Source organism: Neofelis nebulosa, chromosome 10 (assembly GCF_028018385.1).
Source record: "Neofelis nebulosa isolate mNeoNeb1 chromosome 10, mNeoNeb1.pri, whole genome shotgun sequence".
In the NCBI taxonomy this organism is placed as follows: Eukaryota; Metazoa; Chordata; class Mammalia; order Carnivora; family Felidae; genus Neofelis; species Neofelis nebulosa.
In genome coordinates this window covers 102,829,550-102,851,148 of record NC_080791.1, presented here as the reverse complement: position 1 = coordinate 102,851,148, position 21,599 = coordinate 102,829,550, and the positions used below count along the sequence as shown (strand labels likewise).

Here is a 21,599-nt window from a genome sequence, read left to right as displayed (position 1 = left end):
ATTAGGATGTGGTGAGGATTCAGGCAAATAAGACTTTGTACACAGGGGATCAGCGACTAAGTCAACAAAATATGAAAATAGCGTCTTGACCTTCTGAGTCAGCCCAACTCACGTACCAGCCAGCAATTTTCACTTAAATTTAACTTCCCTTTAATGGAAATTGCTTGAATCTGTTCTTTTCCCCTTCTTACATTTCACTCACTGCTCTTTCCCTGCACACATCTACTTTGTTGGCCACATAGTATGCCCCAGTGCTGTGAAATACAGGTAGGCTCTTCACCTCCTAGAAACGGTTTGGAACTTATATGCACCGTCTATTCTTTAGTTATTTAGCTAATATGCATAGCTTCACACAAGTCTTAAGTTAGTATCTTTCCTCTTGAATGTAAGAACATGAAACTAATGCTGTAATCACCCCCAACTGATGTGCTATTGTCATCTAGTATTTTGATTTGTCCATATCTCCCTCTCAGAAATTACATACTGCTCTAAGTTAATGTTTTCTTACTTTTACCAATATGTACAAATCTTTGTTCAGTGTTCTTTCTTGAATCTGACTTGCCATTTGAGATCATTTTCCTTCTGCCTCAAGAACATCCTATAGATTTTTACCTCTCCTGAGGGGTAAACTCGGCCTTTGTCCAAAAACGGTCTTAGTTAGTCCTAATAAGGTGCACTAGAGGTGCCTGGGTGGCTCAGTTGGCTAAGCAGCTGACTTCAGCTCCGGTAATGATCTCATGGCTCATGGGCTGGAGCCTTGCATTGGGCTCCATGTAAACAGTGTGGAGCCTGCTTGGGATTCTCTATCTCCTCTCTCAGAATTAATAAACTTAAAAAATTTTTAATGTGCACTAAGTGCCAATTTCCATATAACAGTTCTTTTCTTTTCACCAAGATGAATGGTAAGATTCCAGTGTTCTGGCTTTCATTGCTGATGCTGAGAAGTTAGCCATCCAGCTGTTTTCTGCATGTAGTTTGGGGTTTTCTATCTAGCTGTTCAAGATTTTGTTTCCTGCATTTCACTTTGTCTCTAGAAATGAGTTCCTTTTCAACTTGCTTGGAATTCATTGGGATTCCTAAATCCAAGGTCTGGTGACTTTCACCAAATCTGAAAACTTATCAGCCATCCTCTCTTTGGATAGTGTCTCTTGCTTCGTATTATTTCCTCCTGGAGCTTCAGATAACGTGCATCAAATCTTCCCTTGTCCGAATCTCACCATCTTCGCTATTTTCCATTCTTCCTTCTTCTCTTCTTCTGTGGAATTCATTCTGAATAATTTGTTGAGAACTATATTCCATTTCACTAGTACCCTTCAACTTTTCCAACCTATTTAATCTGAGTTTTTATTACAAATTTATATTTTTTCCTAATTGAAAATGTTTTCTTTTCAAATCTGGATGTTTTATTGTCAAACTTATTTTATGATCAAAACGTTATTTCATTACAATCTGTGGGTCAATGCCAACATCTTTAGTATTTAAGGATCCGCTTCCATGTCTTTTTTGTCCCCCTCTTCACTCATGGTGCCTTATTTGTGTATCATAATTTTTGAGCAGGACTGCTCATTTGCCTGAGGAGTTTCTCAATGGGGACTGAAGCATTTCAGGGACTTCATTTGCTTCTGGAAATCACCTGGAGGCATGAGCAACTAGATACCACTTTAATGGTACAATTTTGGGGGACCACATAGGTAGTGCAAAAATTTGTTAGACTAAAAACCCACAGAGGGCCATCTTGTGGTTACAACTCCTCAGAGAAGATACTGGACTTATTTTTCCTTCCATCGAGCACCATGATGGGGACAAAGAAGTTCCTTGCTGCCCCTTCTATACAGTTTCTTGTTCACCTTGACACTGGGGGTACTCCAGCTTTACCTGGAGTCACCTGCAAAATTCCTTATTTCCTGTTTCCCATATCCTGTATAGTCACTAAAATAGATGCTTCAAGTCTGCTGAGTTTGGTAAAAACTCTGGGTAAAAGCTAGCTTTAGCATTTGCTTACTTCTTAGGATTCCAGTTTTCACTTCATTTTGAAGATCTGTAGATTCCTTACTTTTATGCTTGTTCATCAATGTGTTCATAAGTATTATTTATAAATACATTTACCCAGCATCTTATTTCTGCTGAAATGACATTTCAGATTATCTAATCCACCAGAATGCCAACAATAGAAGCCTTAACTAGTCCCAACTATACACACTATACTCCGCCCACTCTTGATTCTGACAAGAGCAGGTTGTAAAAAGACTCAGAGCCCAACGTTTGCAAAAGACCAGTGCTAACCTTGCCTTAAACGCAGAGGAAAAAAGGCCTGAAGTGAAGACAAGAGCAGAGTAAGTGCCTAGCACAACTTCACCACATAACCCACATTTTCTTTTCCTCAGGCACAATCACCTTAGGCCATTCAGACTGTGCCCCCATTAGCACTAGAGATATCTGAGGAAAGACAGCAAGATAGTATTCCCTTCTGCACTTACACTGGAAGTGGGAGCACCTGTCCTTTTCAACAATAGAAATGTATATGGAGAGAAATGTAGCACTTTTTCCTCAGCTAAAAATAAAACACCTTGCTTACAATAATGCTTATGGCTCTTACAATTATACAAACAAGCATTAAGTCTCTTGACTCAATCCACTTATGAAAGCTGGTCCTGGTTATTTCATACCACCATAAAGAGGAGAAAAACAGTCAGGTTATGATAATGCAGACAGACCAAAATGATGATTTTCATGCTTTCCCTACCTCACTTCCTCCAGCTTTCTCTGCATCCATGTTTGCCCCTAAATTCTGGGTCAGCTGAAGAAGTAATGCTTTAAGGGACACTGTCAGACAACATGAAAGTCAGGAGGTCACAGGGTATGAGAAAAAGAAATTCCCTCCTACAATGTCTTAACTTTTTTTTGTGTTTTCTTGAGGTAGGCTGTCTCTCAGGAGTAATTTAAGCTTCTAAACACACCCACCTGGCTTTGGTCAATGGGGTCACTATCTCCCCAGTCAAGGTACCCTTGTAGCCAGAAGTCACACATTAAAGTCAGCAACTCCAGAAATTCTCTCTGCATTACGGGACCCCGTATCAAGGACTAGCTTCAGCCCTCAGCAGGCTGGACCTTATCTATAGGACTTGATTTGAAGAGAAGTTTCTTGGGTGCCTGGGTGGCTCAGTCTAAGTGTCCAACCTTGGCCTCAGGTCATGATATCACGGTTTGTGAGTTCAAGACCTGCATCGGGCTCTGTGCTGACAGCTCAGAGCCTGAAGCCTGCTTCAGATTCTGTGTCTCCGTCTCTCTCTCTCTCCCTCCCCAGCTCACTCTGTCTCTGTCTCTCTCTCAAAAATATTTTAAAAAAAATTTTTTTTAAAGTTTCTTCTGCCTATACACTGGCCTATCACTATTCTCTCAAATTCAACAGTAAGCAATTCATTCCTTCCTCTATGAATTCTCCCTTACTGTGATTATCATTACACCCACCACGAAACTAGCAATAGTGCCAATGGAGTTGAAGCCAGTCATCCGGGATTCAAGTTTGAGGCCAAAACCTTAAGCAAGTCACTAGATCACGGTCCCAAGTTACAATTAACTGACCAAAGGCATCAAAATATAACCTAGGTGACTTATCAAGATTTCAGATTCCTGAGTCACTTCTATCGAATGTTTTTGGGAATGGAACATAGGGATCTGCATTTTTAACAAGCTTCTCAGGTAATTCTGGTGCACTTTTTCAAGTCTATAAGGCCAGGTCTAGTTGGTCTATTATGTCTATCCATGAAAATACCAAGATGAACCTTTATTATCCTATACTTCAGATAGAAACAGACAAAATTGAAACATAAGGATCTAGAAAGGCCAGTCGGTCCTCAGTTCTTCCTGGGGGAGAGGCTTCCAGTTTCTAACAAACCACATTAGTTCAGCAAGGAATAACAAGTGGCCAAGTGAAGTCATAGCTTTGAGCTGTCAGAAAGTATACTCCTTATGGCCTTTTCACAAACACGTTCACAAAAACAGCCTCGCTAAGACAGAAGAGTGGGGGAGCATCCACTATTACCACTTCCAGAAAACAACTCAGGCTCTAAAGGATCGAGGAGGACATGGGCAAATCTTGGCAAAATCCACAGGCTTCCTAAATTTGGTGTCAAAGAGATACCAAGAGGTTTCAAAAGCATTGCTTCATCAGTGCAGCCTGCTTAAGATACAGGGGCTTTACAGATCATTTTGTTGAACACCTTACTTTAGGTAGGGGCACAGGGGAGAAATGTTTTTAAAAGACCACAGATGAGGGCACCTAGCTGGCTCAGTTGGTAAGGCATGTGACTCTTGATCTCAGGGTCATGAGTTCAAGCCCCACAATTGGGGGTAGAGCTTACTCTAAAAAAACAAAACAAAACGACAGATCTTAGGACTCTCAAGGATTGTAAAGAGAAAGCATCCATCTGTTTCATCCTTTAAACCTAACATCCACAACACCTAGCACATAGAAGATGTTCAGTAAATATTTACTTTATGAAACAAAACAAATGAACCACGCCAGGGAGAGGGAAGTGTAAGATTTGTTTCTAGCTCAATGTCAGTGGATAATAAAGAATATAATGGAAATAAAGGCTATTCACCAGTAGCAAGGTTTTTCTATAGAGACAGAAAAGCATCTCAAGTGAAACTACCAAACCACTTTGGAAAGCAAACTCAGATAGCTTTTTGGCTCCGTGATTCATCCTGCTGGTCTAAAACTACAACGGTCAGACACAAACTAAGCTTTAAAAGGGATCAGCTACAATGCTTAGATTTCCTGGTCTCACTGGCCCAACAAAGTTTTCATACTCAAGACCTAGTTCAACAAAATTGAGACATGACCATCATCAGAAGCTATAGATTTTTAATCTAAAGATTGGGCATACAGCAAAGCATTTTACATAAATTCTCACTTTTTTTTTTTTTTTTTAATTATATAACAGGAAATAGGCGCCCCAGAAAAATAAGTCTCTTTCCATAGGTCTTAATCCTTGGCCTCTGCAGTAAAGACAATCCCTGTCAACCCAGCAAGTGTTTGTGACTCACCCACATATTACTTGGTAGGACACAAAAGCAGCTATAGGTCTGTCTCTTGTCTTCTTACTAAAGGATTACTGATAGCCTGAAAAGCAACATTCTGGCCCAGTATTCAGTACTTATACACATGAGCCTTTTAATTCTACATTTTCATATTTATGAAATATGAGGGCATATTGGAGGAAGGCAATTGGAGTTGTTAGCTTCTAATCTTCTACCCATAAAGTTAAATGTTCAAGAGGGCCACGTATCGCAATGGGCTTTTGTTCAACGTTAGTTTTGCCAAATGCTGCAAAACAAATCCAGTGACTAAGAAAGTCATTAATTCCTATACTTCAGTTTCCTATCTCTAAGTTAGCAATAAGCTTCCCGTGCCCCACATTTAATTTTTAAGAATCTTGAGGGGGAAAATGTTTCATATGTAATTACCAACAATGTTGCTTGGTAAGACTTAGGACTGAGCTCCAAGTAATCCGCTCCTGGTAAACCCCCTTCTGGCTGCTCTGGAGAGAAGAAGGACACTGATACACATAAGGAAATAACCGAAATGAAAAGGAAGGAAGAGATACAGCTTAAAGTGAAGAAATGACACAGACCCCCCACATACACACTTTAAAAACTTTATTTATATAAAAAACTCATTTGTTTTTAAAAGCATTAACAAGAGAGAAAGGAAAACAGAAAAGGTATGGAGCAGAAGACACGCCCCTTAGTACTGTTCGGTGGGGAGGTGGGATTTTTGGTTCTCTGGAATTGAATGTTTAGTGTTTTTATAAACAAAAAAGAAAAAAAATAGTTAAAGGTCCCCAAAAGCCCATGGCTGTTCTATTACCCACACCCCACCGAGAAAAAGAGCACCAGGAAAAGAGCAGAAGAGGACAAGAGAAACCAAGAGTGGAGCCGGGTCCAGATGGGGGCAATTTCCCCTGTGCAGTATGTTCTTAGGGTCACAGAGAGGAAAAGGCTCCTTTTTGCCAGAAAAGGAGTGGGAAGAAATGGGGGGGGGGGGGGGTGGTAAATAAGGGATTTTAATGCATAGGGGAAAGGGAAGGGGGGTGGTGGGTTGTGCACTTGTCTCCTACCCCATAGCCTCAATATATAAGGGAAGGGGGAGAGAGAAGGATAAAGATTTCCAGTTGCATTGAACAGAGCTTTTAGATTAAGGGGAGGAGTAAAAGGCAAATAAGGAAAAGGGTTAAAAAAAAATCAACCAGCATAGCAGCTGATTCCTCTAGCCCAACCCACTAATAAACACTAAACAGAAAGGAGGAGATGCTGGGGGTGGGGTGGGGCAGGGAGGGCACAGATGCGACTTCCCTCCGGTCCCTTGGGAGATGACGATAAATTCTGGGCAACTAAGGAGTAAGAGTCGCACCACTCACTCCTCCCACATTTTGAGATTCATCAGAACAGGATGTTTGCAAAACCCCAACCATATACTATTGAGCAAAGCTGAATGGCTGAAATCAGAGGTTCTACCAATTCCCAGTGGAGAATCTAAGGTTCTCTAGGTCATCCCTCCTTTCTGCTAGTTAGGGCCAATAGTGGGTAAGAAAGCAACAAAATATAATTTGCAAAATCATGAAAATGAGACTGCAGAGGCAAAGAAAGGCACATGGAAGGGAAGGAGGAGATGCACCCCAGGCCAAAGGCACAAAGAAGAGGCAAATCCAGGGGCGATCCCCCACCTTTTAAGGGTAAAGGGGGCAGGAGTATGTACATCAAGTCCTTTTGTCAGCCAACCAATCCAGGGAAGAGGCAGGGGAGGACAGAGCTAGAAGGGTAAGAAAAGGAGAAAGAAGGGCAGGGGGGAAGCCAGCTTCAAAGCTTCCTGCCAGTTTCAGACTAACTGATTCATGTACATTCCTACTAGCTCCTGCTAGAGGTTCTTCTCCTCCCCAGAAGACATCTTTCTGATCCTTCTCACCCAAAAAGTCTTCCTTGACACATTCTCCTCTTTCTACAGCCTCTTGCAAATGGCCAGGCCAAGTCAGCAGACATTTCACAGGATGGGAGAGGAAGATTAAGGACAGCCTTAGTAAAGGGCAGTGGCAGCAGCTGAGGGTTGGCATGAGGCTTGGAGAAGAGATGGAGTCTGTAGGTCCACAGTGGTCCCTGGCCTGGAGATGAGATCAAGGTTTCTTAATCTCAGTTCTAGGAGACCTTCACTTACTCAAGGGCCCTTGCCAGGTGGAATGTGCCAATGTTGCCAGCCTTCTTTGATTCAAAAATAGTCATCAGGAATACGGGAAGAGCTCACACTTCCGATTCTCCAAAAAAATAAAAGTCCCTTCCCCACCAAGAAAAAAAAAAAATCTTGATTAAGAATCATCAGTTTATCAGAGCGCTAGACACTGCATAGACAGCATGTAACTTCCAATTCTTCCCACGGCTTCCAGTGAGGATTCCCACTCTCTCCCTCCCTCCACACAAGGCCAAGAGTTCCAGGGAGAACTGGCAAAAAGAGCTAATTTGCAGCAGTTTCTCAAGATATGCATATAACTGAGTCAGGCTTCTTGGGAGCAACTGGAGGGGATCTGGACGGGGGAGGAGGGACAATTAAGCTTCACTGGAAGAAGGTAGGAGTTGGTAGAAAGGAGGTGGCCACTTAGGGCTATAAGGGCAGGAGGCAGCCTGGCAGTTGGCACAACAGTCCAGCGAAGAAAGGGAAAAATCATCAGTCCATTTCACCACCAAAAAATAAAAGTACATATATTATAAGCCCAGATGTAGCGCAGACAGTGGTGCTAAATCTTCTGCTGTAGGGAAAAAAGAGAAAGAAATGTCAATAGGGTTGGGAATGAGGAGAACCAAAAGACAGTTGAGCAAATCCGGAGGGAGGAAAGCAGCACGGAATGGAGAATCAGATCACCGGAGGCACGTCCCAGCCTCTTAAGAGGCAATAATCACAGAAGCAGCACCCCCAAGCGCCAAGCGGCTGAGACTAGGGTCTCTGGCCCGATTGGATCAGCTTGATTGGCAAACTGCTGGCACATAGGGACCTCCTTCCTCAAGGACGATCTTGGGGGTGGCTGGAGGACATACCATGGAGGGGTTAGACACTTGGTCCCCCTCATCATCCAACTCTTCCTCCAGAGATTCCTGCCCCTCGTCCTGCTGTGAACACATGCAATTTGTTAGTATGAGAGTAAGGAAATAGAAACCTAGTGGGTATGTGCCAAACCTAAGGAAAATCCCGAAACTGGTCAACTCAAACAAAACAAGATAATAGTAAGAAAAGGGCAAGATATTCAAGAAAGGGCAGGGACAGGAAGAGAGTAATGTATGAGAATAGATCTATTGGCATTAGTCACATCAGCAATACATTTATGGTCTTCCTTCTCCTAACCTGACCGTTGCAGAATTATGACCCAAGAAATCTCAACAGGAGTCAAAACTCCTACTTTTCCTGAAAATCCCTATCAGAAAAGGATACTGTCTTTCACTAGGTACTTTCTTCCCATTTCACAAAACATGAAGGTTTCAAAACAGAACTAGCCTTAGAAGGACAAGAGTATATAAAAGAGAATTTACCATCAGGGGTGTTCCCTTCAATGGCTCCATTTCACCTAGATCCCCGGATCGATCCAGTGTTCTGTTGTGGTCCCCTCTCTCATTCAGTGTGGAATAGTTGTTATCTAATGAAAAAAGTACAAGAAATACGATATTCCTTCTGGTGTACCATACATATTAAACAGATAAGTGTGAATTAGGCACCCCTGTTGGGAAGTAAACTTTGTCAAATGCTCCAGAAAGTCATTAAGTTCTAGTCCTTGACTTAAGGTCCCTGACTTAAAAATAATTTGAATCTAGTTGGGAAGACAATTAAATGAAACACACGGAGTATGACATATGATAATAAAGCAAAACAGAAGAGATCTGTCTATAAATGGTATTGGAATTAAGAAGAGAGCGTAGGGGTGCTGCAACAGTCAGGAAGCACCTAACAAAGGCGACAGGACTTGGTTAAGCCTCTGGGGATAAAGAAAATTTAGCAAAGCAAAGGGGAAGAAGGGCATTCCAGTAGGAAGTATGCTCTGAGAAAAATTTAAAAAGTAGAGTAAAGAGACAAAATAGCAAATTAGACCAGGTGGGCTGAAACAGAGTACATGGAAAGAAGATGGAGAGGGAGCCTGGGGTCAGCCTGTGAAACTCGGTAACAGTTTAAGGACCCAAACATTATTCTGCAGTAAGTGGGGATGGGGATAAGGGTGAATGAAGATTTGGAGGTTTTTTTGAACCTTTGAATATGTGGGAATGTGGAAGAAAGTAGATATATCAAGTTTCACTAAATCTCCTCACATCCTTCCAAATAGAAATGTCCAGCCAATGAATGCTCTCCCAGGATGATGAAGGTGCTAGAAAAGAAACTGCAGAGCCAGACAGTTCTCATCCCAATGAAATATAACTCCGTGTCCTTAGGCAGGAATTAATCACCTACCTAATGATTTTGTGTTTGATCCCATACTGCTCATCTGAATTTCTTCCCGATCAGGTTTCTTATCTATACGGAGTCAGAAAGTTATCCAGGTCAAAAACCAACTCTTCAAAATCTATACTCATCATAAAAATTGCTCTCTGGTTGGTCCTCCCTCCCTCCCATCAAATTTTTACTGAGCACCCACTATGTGCCAGGCACTAGACAAAGCCCTCATGGGACTTAAGAGATCCCTTTCCAATGGAACCCTAATGTTCACTCTTAACAACCATTCACTCTTAACAAGTACTTGTTTAATTATTTGGTCTCCAGACCCCTTTACACAGTCTTAAAAATTATGAAGATCCAAAAAGTATTCACTGGTGTCAGTTATATATATATTACTATTTTCCTGTACTGAGAAATTTTAAGTATTTCACTTAAAAGAAAAAATAGGGTGGCATCTGGGTGGCTCAGGTGGTTCAGCACCTGACTCTTGATTTCAGCTCAGGTCATGATCTCACTGTTCGAGCCCCATGTTGGGTTCTGCACTGACAGTGTAGAGCCTGTTTGGGGTTTTCTCTCTCCCTCTCTCTCTGCCCCTACCCCACTTGGTCTGCCTCTCTCAAAAATAAATAAATAAATAAATAATTAAATATATATATTTTTTAACAGTAAAAATAGGGGTGCCTGGGTGGCTCAGTCGGTTAAGCTTCTAAGTCCTGATTTCAGCCCAGGTCATGATTCATGAGATCAAGCCCCACCTCAGGCTCTATGCTGACAGTGCGGAGCCTGCTTGGGATTCTCCCTCTCCCTCTGCCTCTCCCCTGTGCTCTCTCGCTCTCTCTCTCTCTCTCTCTCTCAAAATAAACATTTAAGTTAAAAAAACTTATTCCATGTTAACATTTTAATGTTTTTTAAAAGCAGGTTTGTGGGTTTTTGTTTTTGGTTTTTTGGTTTTGTTTTTTTTTTTTTTTTTTTACATTTTTGCACATGTCTTTAAAGTTTGGCTTAATAGAAGACAGCTGGATTTTCCTATCTACTTCTGTGTTCAGTCTGTCATGATGTTATTTTAGTTGAAGTATATGAAGAAAATCCAGCCTCCCACAGACAAAAAGTTGGAAAAAGAATTTTCAACAATTTTTTCAGATAACTGTGTACAGTCTTTGATAGTACACTAATACACAACAAGTAGAATTTCTCTAAAGAGCAAGTAGAGTTTCTCTAAAGTTGGCAGTAATGTAGAATCTGAATCCAAACGAATGACCTCTTCTTCATACTTTGTTAAATTAAAATGCATTGGTCTGTCTTGCACTTTGAATGGGTCAGTTACCCATTCATGATTCTGAAACACCACACACTAGTCATTTGGAAAATACTGGTTCATAGAGTAATGCAGATCTTCTACATGTTAACACATTTCATTATACAACATCAAAAAAAAAAATCGCATTCATTACTATCACCACTGGTTTGATTAAAATGTCTTTTGGGGTGCCCATGTGACTCAGTTGATTAAAGTTGATTAAGCATCTGACTCTTGATTTTTGCTGAGGTCATGATCTCAGTTTCATGAGTTCAAGCCCCATGTCGGGCTCTGTGTTGGCAGTATAGAGCCTGATTGGGATTCTCTCTCTCCCTCTCTCTCTGCGTGTCCCCACCCCATAAATAAAATAAACCATAAATAAATAAATAAATAAATAAATAAATAAATAGCCTGATTGGGATTCTCTCTCTCCCTCTCTCTCTCTCTGCATGTCCCCACCCCATAAATAAATAAATAAATAAATAAATAAATAAATAGTCTTTTAAGTATGGGTGTGTTATCAGGCTCATAATGGCAGGTACAAGTTTTTCACTTGAAAATTCAGGCAACAAGTACTGTCAGTTATTTTTCCTGAAAGTGACAAGCTCATTGCATTCATTTTTGAGACAATGTCTAGCAAATACTCAAGTCTAAAACCATAGCTTGCCATTTTTTCCCAAGTAAAAATGGCATTCCATAAAAAGAGTGGCTGGTCCACTCAGAAACTCCAACTAGAGCACCTGTGCTTTCCCCCAGGTCCACTACCACACTCTGGATGCAGCACAGGGCTCGCCAAGTACTTCCTATTTCATCAGCACGGGAGATTTCAACAAGACGTGTGCTCAAGGTCACAAACAATAAAATTAGTAATTCTTACAGCTCCATCAAGTACATTAACAAGCGAAACTGGCTCTTTCTTACATTGTGAGCGCATGGCCACGAAGCCTAGGACGGCTAGTGGTGTGGGGTTGGTGCCAGAGCTGCTGCTGCAAACACTCCCACTGCTTCTGCATAATCAGCACAGATGTCAACAGACATGGGGATCCTCACACCACATCACAAGAACCCTGATGTTGGAACACCTGGGTGGTTCAGTCAGTTAAGCGTCCGACTTTGGCTCAGGTCGCGATCTCAGAGTTTGTGAGTTCGAGCCCCGTGTCGGGCTCTGTGCTGACAGCTCAGAGCCTGGAGCCTGCTTTGGATTCTGTCTCCCTCTCTCTCTGCCCCTCTCCTGCTCACACTCTGTCTCTCTCAAAATAAAAACCTTAAAAAAAAAAAGAGAGAGAGAACCCTGATGGAGGCAAAAGCCAAGTGTCAGCAAGATAATAAGGGTTACAGCACACACTCTCATGAAAAAGAAAATGTTTCATAGAATATGCTAATTCATCTTTGGGGAGCAAAATTTATTTGCTCACACGGCAAAAGTGTTTAAAAGATAAAACCACAAATAGCAGCAGTGATCTCTGGGTAACAGAAATAAGTGATTTTTCTTGTTATTTTCTAGTTACCTGAATTTTCTAATTTTTCAACAGTCCACATATTACATGGTATTATGTGGAAATTTAAAAACCAAAAAGTAATCATTATGCAATATATACATACATCAAAGCACTATGTTGTACACCTTAAATTTACACAATGATATATGTCAATTATCTCTCAAACAGAGAAAACAGTTGTAAGTCTGCAAGCAAAGACAGGATCACTTCCAGGCTACTGCCTGTTTTCTCTTCTAATGCTCAGGCCTACCAGCCTCTGTGGTACAATCCTGAGGTAAAGTATTATTACCGTCTACCAAAAGACTAGCTCATGCAGTAACAAATACACATTCTATTCCACGGGAAGTAAGCCCACTGAAGAATAGCCGTGGTGGAGTAAAAGCAGAGGGGTACGCCCCCCAGACACTGTACCTGATTTTGGGTTCCGGTCAATGAGAGGGAGAGTGCTGTCATCATATGAATGACTGCTCTGGCTTCGAGAAGCATTGTTTAGATTTACCTAGAAGCAAACATAAAATACAACAATGTCACAGAATACTGAACTCACCCATATTTTATTTCCCAATGGGCACAGATCTTTGGGTTCCTATTCCCAAATATAGCTCTTCCCAAAAGGTACCTCATATGGGTTAAATATCTACATAGTGAAACAAATGAGGGTTTTGTGGCTTCTATTTATGTTCCTGAACAGGAGATTACAGAGGTACCAAACACTCACACTATCAGAAGGTGACCTAGTTTCTAGTAAATTCCTTCAAGGGGCTATGGCACATCTGGGGAAAAGTCAAACAGGCCATCTTCCCTCGTCCCCACCAATGTGGACAGCATGCTGTGGCACCGAGGAGAACCACAGCTGTTCTGGCACCAAATGAAGCATAGCATCGTTCTTTTTGGGGAAGGAGTAAACTGAATGATCTCCTTACTCAGAAAGACTTGGGATAAAGCAGGACTTAAGGCAATAGTGAGGAGGAAGGAACCAAAGACAAAAGTGTTACGTGAAACCAAGGGAAAAAAGGGTCAAGTCTCAGGCCCAAGAGTTACTCTACCTGAAAGTCTGATTTCTTCCATCCTTCTTTTTCCAGTGGCTTCCGCAGCTCCTTATATCCCCAGATTGTCTGTAATACAAGTGCTGCTGCTCGGACTTCTTTTTCTGAACGGTTCCTTTTGAGGAAAGTAATACGATATGGAATTTGGGTGTTAAGACCAAGGAGGAAGCTGAGAGCCTGTACTCTCCAATATAATGTAACATAAGAAGAAATGCCAAAATGGGCAAGATCAAGTATTCACCAAGTACTGTACTGTGTCCCAAACAGTGACACAAAAAAATGTTTGATGCAACAGGTCTGTTATCAATTTATAGCTCAACATTAAGACAAAACATTAAGACAGCATTATCTCTTCACACTTTATATGTAAATAAGAAAGCAAACATGGAACACTCCTTCCTAGTAACTCCCCTCTCACACACAAACTCCTCCAGTTGTCATTTTCAGTGTTAAACTCACCCTGATTTGTTGATCAACACCAGCTTCTCAATACCCTGTGTCTCTCGAAGCTTTTTGGCAGCCTCCAAGTTCTCAGCAATAACCTCATTGATGGTGTTCAAAAGAGAGACCACAGTGTCCTCAGAGAAATTCTGGGAAGAGCTCTGCTGCCCTCCTGGCAGGTTCTTTACCAAGTTCGGAATAGCATGTTTACCTACAGCGTTAAGACAGAAGGACTGTGTGCAGGGAGAACAAAGCAAGTCCAGTATATGGAGCCTAACACTGTACTTACTTGCATCAATCATATTAAGTGCAATTCACTGTCCACATGAATCAACTTCATTTTGCTAGGGGGTTATCGTATCAGAAGAGCCATGAACATATGGTCCTTCTTACTCCTTTATTTATTCTCCCCTTTAGTCACATTGAAACTATGTGAATACTTTGTATCAAATATGTTACAACGCCCACTAACAAAGCAAGTGCTTAATGAAGAATAGCTGTTTTTATTCTAGTTTTGAAGAGTTACCAGTTCTTGTCTTTCTAAGAACCATTAAACTAGAACCCTCAGAACCACAAACTATGGAGGACTAGCCAGGATCCCTCCTCTCAGTCACTGCAATAATAACTATTTAGCATCTGCCAGACTAAAGGCTTGGTACTGATACTGAGATTAACCGTGTGCATCCAACTCCTTACCAATCAGTTCTTTGTTGCGAGCATCTACCGCCAGATTTCTCAGTGCTCCGGACGCAGCTTTCACTACACGCTCGTGTTCACTGGTCAGGAGGTCAGCAATGGCAGAAAGAGCCTTCTCTTGACGCAGAGCAGAGCGGATGTATCGACCATACTGGAAGTAACACACAAGAAGAGGTGGAACAGATTACAAACGGTGGCAAACTAGTTAGGTAAGTTCTCCCATCTCTAAGTCTATTTTCTGAAAGGTACTCACCGTCCAGCGCCCAGCACACAAGTTCTGGATAGCTCCAGCTGAGGCTTCTAGGATGGCAGGAGTCTTGCTCTCCTTGAGGAGTGAGATGTATATCCGAACCACCTCTGGCTGAAATAAAAGCTCATAGCCTGCACAAGAAAGGGCAGGAAAGCAGGGGATGCTAGTCATGACCTAAACACCAGGCTCTGGCTGGTTGAAGTTCAGCCTCAGTACTCTGGATTGATGGATTTATGCTCCTATACCATTAGACCCCCTATACTCTCCCACTCACCCAAGAGCAAACTCAGAGGCTTGATTCCATGCCTTCTTAAGAATAATTCATCCATGGGAAGAGCAGAACAGACCTCAACTCATATGCAACTCCTTTCTCTCTTTCCTCTTTGTCTCTTCTCTTCCACAGTCTACTTTGGCCTTGGCACTCAGGGCATTCAGGTGCCCACTGACACCGCTCAGGGTTAAAGATTCCTCATCTCAAGTGAATTATTTCTGACTTAACTGAATCATTCTGTCTACCTTTACTATGACTAAGTACAAAGCCTATCCTAGATTTAACAACATCTAAAATTTTTACATCCATGAAGAACTGTGAATTTTAAACTCACTGTACTGGTAAACATAAACACCCAAACTGTGAGAAAGAGGCTTCTTAGAACAATTACAGTCCTAAGGACAGTAGTGGTTACTTAGAGCACCTCCATTTCTGGCCTAGATGGGTTCAGGACCCTACCCATCCTCCAATAATCTGAAAAGTTGCCACAACAAGCCATCTTTCCTAAGTTACTGCTACAATACCAGTTTCCCAGTGCTCCACCATCATTCCATGCCCAGAGTAGGAGGACAGAAAACAGTGATCATACTGCAGAGTCTACTGTTAGGCTACCAAACACTTGTCTGTGAAATATATATATATATATATATATATATATATATATATATATATATATATATATATATATATATGACCGAGATCCCTGGAGACTAAAAAGAAAAAGATAACTTACCCCGGGCAGGACTAGTTCTTTTAGGGAAATCCACTGTATCGTTTGCTGGATCCTCTGTGGGTTTTTTCCCTTTGGAAATTAAAAAAAGGAGGGGAGGGGAAAAAGTTTAAGAAAGGAAAGAGTCCACATAGTGTACTTTTTATTCTTCAGTCAAAATCTTTGGATCAGAGATACATCAAGAAGGGGGAAAAAAACAAAAAACAAGGTCCCCCCCCACAAGCTGTCCCAGCAGGGTGCTGTGCAGAAACAAGGACAGAAAACAGGCAGCAGACAGGTAAGATAAGGATAAGCACCGTTGTTGCTGTTGTCCTGAGTTCTGATACCTGGGTCTGCTATCCAGAAATAGCATGCCATGAGCCATTAGCTCCAAAGAGCTGAACTTGTTTCAATGGTCCTCCTCAACTGAATTTTCCTACATGCATCCACAGGGAAGGGTTAGGAAATACTAGGGAAGCTAAAACCAAAGCATGCAAATTAGAAGTCCATAAGCGCCTTAAAAGATTCCACTCACCTCTGGAGAACCACTCATCTTCCAGTGCGTCACCCAAGGTGGAAAGCAGAGAGAAATGAAGGAAGAAAAATGCAGGAGAGAGATGTCAACAGGATCGTGGGCAAATAAGCAGGGAAGCAAGGAGGAAAAGAAAAACACAGGAAACACAAAGGAGGAATGGGGGAGAAGGCCCCAGATTAGTTGAGTTCTCGTCCTTCACTGCCCCCAAACTGATACCAATGACCACCACCACCACCATGATCACCGCCATGAATGGAGAACACGACACTGGGGAAGCGGCTGCAGAGCGAGGAGATACCCTTGACTAGGCAGACTCATGTACCGCTCAGCAAGTATTTTGTGCCTAAAGCTAAAAGAGTTCCTTCCCTTTCCCATCCTACATTAAAGAGCAAGGAACAAAGAACCAAAACTCACCTTTGCCCTTCTTGGCCCCAAAGCAACTGGCAGCATGTGGCCCAGTATTGTTGGCAACGTTGGGAGGTGCCTCTTGGTAACGCTCTGCCTGTGGGATCTCCCGGTGAACTTGGTATGACAAATTCCGAAGAAGGCAAACGCAGTTCTCCACAAGCTTGGGGACACAAGATAAAGGGCTCGGTGAGCGAGGAGAATGCCTATAGTGATTTCCCAGCAAGTACAGGTTTCCATTATCCAAATATTAAAATACTGATCCCCAAAAGCATAGCCCAATCCGTCATCTCTCACAAAGCCTCTTAAGTGCACCAAGCCTCTCAAAATCCTTGCAGCCTCAGGCTACTGGAAGGTTTCTGCCACCATTTGGTGTGTGACACAAAACCGAGGGTCACCCTTTTTCCTACTTAGGAAAATATAGAACCTTGGAAATATAGCTAAACAGCTTTAAAATAGATTATACAGGTGAAGGAAATTCTAAAGAAAACCATGGTGAACATCTGCTTTAGGGAACAGGAGCTGGTACAGATACCTCAGGTCATCTGAAAGCCTGAGATGGTAGGTCTGCACTCCCGGTGCCTCATGGTTGCTGTGAATGGAATTCACTCAGCCGGCAACTTACCTTGCTGTCTGAATCCTTCTGCCCAATCTCAGCCTGCACAATGAAAATGAGGGCATCCACTAAACCATCACACTCCCGAAGTTTCCGGCGAGCCTCACTCCTCTCTGAGCTGACATTCCTGAGGGGAAAGGGAGAGGCTTCAAGATGACTCAAATCTAGAAATCCTCCCTTGATATCTTCAACATTTACAAGCCTCCTCTGTATTTTTTCTTTTCACTATAACAAATAGTGAGTACTTGTTATAAGCAAGGCACTGCGGTTAGAGAAAAGTTAAGACAATCCCTACTTTCAGGACATTTATACTGTTAACAGTGCTTTAAGATAGAATAGATACTTCTTTCATGGAAGGACGAATGAAGAATGGGGCAGAGAACACAGGGGTATACTCCAAAGAGAGAAAGAAGATATCAAGAAAATTTTCATGAAATAAAGGCATTTTTGAGTTTAGCCTCAAAAGATAAATAAGGAGGGGCGCCTGGCTGGCTCAGCCGGTAGAGCGTGCGACTCTTGATCCTGGGGTTTGAAGTTCAAGCCCCACAATGGGTGTGGAGATTACTTAAAAAAAAAAAAAAAAAAAATCTGTAGGAAAAAAAAGATAAAAGAGACAGGGGTGATGTGGACTGAAGGAAGAACAGTTCCTCCCCCTACCCTTCTAGTACATTTTGTACTCCTTTTGTTCACTCATTGCAGCCTTACTTGAAATACATATCATTGAGGACAGGGACACAGATACACACAAAAGCTCCAAGCTCAGGACTTGACAACTGCTTTACGTGTGGTAGATATTGAACAAACATTTACAAATTAAATGAACAAAGTCAAAGAGTCACAGAAGTGAGGATGTGCAGGGAACAAGTAAACCAGCATAGCAAACGTATGTGGCATACAAAGGAGTAGTGACAAAGGTAGAAGACAGGCTGGAGTCAAAGTCATTCCTCCAGTCACAGGAATGGAGGCTGAGTGACAGGCTGAAGAATTTAAAAAGAAAAAAAAAAAATGTTAGTCCTCAAAACTTCAATCTTCATACTCTTGAAGCCCTTACGTTACCTAAGACAGCCAGCTGTGTTGGTAAGCACCGACTCCCACTCGATATGGCGCGGTTTGCAATCTTCATTTGGTTCCCGCTCCCAACCAGAGTGTGGGATGATCACCTCATCTGTCAGGGCATGCAGTGCATGGTCCACAATCTCCATTTTGATTGAGTCATGGGATGAGAGATTCCACAGGGTTCCTGGCAGAGACAACTCATCAGATAACCTCTCCAACACCCAACACAGGATGTTTGAAGAAAGCCGAAGAGAATCCCCTACTCCATCATTTCTCAATCTTCCCCAATACTTTATAATCTGGTATAACCAGATACATTATACTGATATTCAAGCTTTTGTTTGTGACTCACGGTAAGAAATATACATTATGGCTCAACATACACATACATACATACATGTCATGAAATAAAATTTCATAAAGTAATACTTACTATAAGCAATGCTCTCTGGGCTATCTCTACCAGAGTTTCTCAACTTCAGCGCCACTGACCTTTTAGGCCAGATAATTCTTTGTTGTGGGAAGCTGACCTGTCCACTGTTAGATGTTTAGCATCTCTGGCTTTTACTCATTAGATGCCAGTAGCACTCCCCACAAGCCAAGTTGTCTGTCTCCAGACATTGCAAATGTCCCCTGATGGGCAAGATCAGTCCTAAGAACTAATAATCTACCCTATTTTTTGTTCTCTCTTTCTCTTGAAATACTGATTGGGATTCACAAAACTGTATTTAATATGCACTAATGAATCACGACCCACAACATGAAAAACAACTCTTCTAAAGCAAGGGCCACAAGCTCGATTGTCTACACACGCCAGGCAGGTATGTCAGAAGCAGATACTTAAAAGAAATTACAAGAGAGTAGAAAAACGGCAGACACCCAGCTTCAGTGTTTGGGAGACAACTTCCTACATGGCAGTAGTTGGCTAAAGGCAATAGAATACGTTCAGGATTATTGCAAACCGGAGTGCACACGTACCAATCAGCTCAGACCAACTGTCAGGGAGCAAAATAAACCCACTGTTACCAATCCTTGCACGTTTTTACCAGAAGCCAAGAATCTGGAATTTTAAGTGAAATCTTCTGAATTTTAAACATCAGCAACCAATTCTTTAAAATTTTGAAAACCTTGTGTGATCCAAACAAATCTGTGAGATGGATTTGACCCAAAGACCACCAGTTCACGACCTTGACTCAAAAATAAAAGGACTGGAAATCCTTCTAGCTCTCAACATCTCTAGGGGTAAGAGTAACCCCAACCAAGCAGTCCTCTTGTGCTTGTAACTCACCAGTAATGACTTCAGTGAGGTCCATATCACGAGCCTTTCGGAGCAATCGCACAAGGGCAGGAACACCATCACAGTTTTTTATGGCGATCTTGTTATCCTGGTCACGCCCAAAAGAGATATTCTTGAGAGCTCCACAGGCTCCAAGATGCACTTCCTTTTTGGGGTGGTCTAACAGCCCCACCAGTACTGGGATTCCCTTGAGCTTCCGAACGTCGGTCTTCACCTTGTCATTGCGATAGCACAAGTGTTGCAGGTACGCAGCTGCATTAGACTTGACAGCATCCAGGCGGAACCCTAACATGGCTATCACCTCTGGCAGCTCTGGCTGTCTCCAGTTGGGAGGTGGTGGCCCTCCCTTGCGCAAGCTATCCAAGCTTGCTAAACTTCCCCGTTCATGCTGGGCCAGAGGAGCCCAATAGTACTGGTCCGATGGCACCTCCTCACCAATCATGTCTTCATAGCTCCTGCAGTGTTGGAAAAACCAAGAGGAAAGACGAATACATCAAGTTGTTGAGTCTGGTTTCCCGGTGAGCTCCCATTACCCCTCACCTCCAAGGCAAGAGTAACTTCAGCTCCAGTACACTAGATCTTACCTCTCCTTTGCATAAATGATGCGTTGATCAATTTTTTTAAGGAGAGAAGGTAACAATTTTAAAGGCATCTGCATTTAGATTAAAACTACCTTTTTTTCCTATCAAGTTTACTAGCTTGGAAGAGAGTAACAAATATTCAGAGACGTTAATCACAAAAAAAGAACCAAATCCTGACTGCTTAGCACTTAAATGATACCTGACAGCTAACCTCTCTGGATAGAGACTGAAATAAACACTCAGATGACAGGGTTAAACCAAAGAAGTCAGCAAACAATGTCTGAGAACAGTTCTTACAAGCCTTTAGCTAAACAGGAAATGAGGCATTTACACACAGGAAACAGCTGCTGGGATTAGACCCTTAAACACACTTCTTATTTAACCCTCTCCTTATCGTATTTTGGAAATTATAAGAGAGGAGGTGATAAGAGTAAAAACAGTACATGCCTTCTTGGTACATCACATGAGGACTTTGCTTTGGTATGAGCCTGAACATTAATTTTCACAGTCCACCCCAACGTCATCTCTGCTATTCAACAAATATGTTTGAGATAGGATTTCTAGCCTCTAATTTCTAAATACCTCAGATTCTGTCAAAACAGAGGCTACAGAACACCACAGCATTTGGGATACCCAGTCACCAAGAAAAGTACAAAAACAAAGCAACTGAAGGTTTAGAGAAGTCTAACCAGAATTCTTCCTATATCAGTACTACCAGCAACCACTAGAGGGTGAATCTGTCACACTATTATTTATTCATAACCACCAGGAAGGAAGAGACCCATTATCTGTGAGCTCATCTCACTCTTTGGCTCCCATAGGAGAGAGGAGAATCTATTGTGTGGAACTCTCCAAATGAGTCTGTTGTTTGTTCCACAAAACCCCTCCCACTGTCAGCCCAACCCTCAAGGTTAGCCAGGAACCAAGGGCCTGCCTCAAAGCTGTCAACATCAACCACTCAACAGCAACTCAGATGGACGAAGCATTTAGTAAAAATCACTATTTTTTAATATCATTGAAACAAAATGAACAGGTTATAGAGCTGAGTTTTAAAAATAAGCTACTGAACAGTATTTTAAGTAAGATTCCAGTTTAGCAGAAGAAAAAAAGAAAGTCAGGGTATGTTTACCTGCATAGGAAAAAAGAACTCACACCAAAGGAAAGGAAACACACCAAATGTTAACCATAGGTCTTTATCAATGGATGGTGTGCCTTTCTGGGTTTTCTAGTTTTTAGTGAGCATATTTTACTTTGATTATTATTTTAATATAACCAATCACAAAAACAATTGCTATAACCAAGATGTTGGTCACTCGGTTGTATTTCCTTCTTTTACAAGCAGTGGATCATGACATTCTTTCCCTTGTTTTACAAATAACAAAGCTGTACCCAGAAAGATTAAATGACTTGCTTGAGGCTATATAGCTAGTGGCA

General features: G+C 41.9%; 1 protein-coding gene across 13 annotated transcripts in view; it reads right to left on the bottom strand.

Annotated features, from left to right (window-relative positions):
- Positions 1 to 5,644: 5,644 nt before the first annotated feature.
- CTNND1 (catenin delta 1) overlaps positions 5,645 to 21,599 on the bottom strand; it is a 47,519-nt gene continuing 31,564 nt past the window's right edge. For 5 of the 13 annotated variants that reach the window (XM_058689050.1, XM_058689049.1, XM_058689051.1 and 2 more), the window contains 15 exons: positions 19,576 to 20,039; positions 18,288 to 18,471; positions 17,241 to 17,358; positions 16,625 to 16,778; positions 16,211 to 16,228; positions 15,700 to 15,768; positions 14,699 to 14,826; positions 14,446 to 14,596; positions 13,768 to 13,960; positions 13,309 to 13,423; positions 12,674 to 12,761; positions 9,482 to 9,544; positions 8,575 to 8,678; positions 8,086 to 8,157; positions 5,645 to 7,799 (listed from right to left, as the gene is read on the bottom strand). In XM_058689050.1, the coding sequence (XP_058545033.1) occupies positions 7,788 to 7,799; positions 8,086 to 8,157; positions 8,575 to 8,678; positions 9,482 to 9,544; positions 12,674 to 12,761; positions 13,309 to 13,423; positions 13,768 to 13,960; positions 14,446 to 14,596; positions 14,699 to 14,826; positions 15,700 to 15,768; positions 16,211 to 16,228; positions 16,625 to 16,778; positions 17,241 to 17,358; positions 18,288 to 18,471; positions 19,576 to 20,039 (1,933 nt within the window). In that variant the 3' untranslated portion in view covers positions 5,645 to 7,787. The remainder of the gene's footprint in view (positions 7,800 to 8,085; positions 8,158 to 8,574; positions 8,679 to 9,481; positions 9,545 to 12,673; positions 12,762 to 13,308; positions 13,424 to 13,767; positions 13,961 to 14,445; positions 14,597 to 14,698; positions 14,827 to 15,699; positions 15,769 to 16,210; positions 16,229 to 16,624; positions 16,779 to 17,240; positions 17,359 to 18,287; positions 18,472 to 19,575; positions 20,040 to 21,599) is intronic. The other 8 variants (XM_058689052.1, XM_058689055.1, XM_058689056.1 and 5 more) reach the window with 8 other exon arrangements.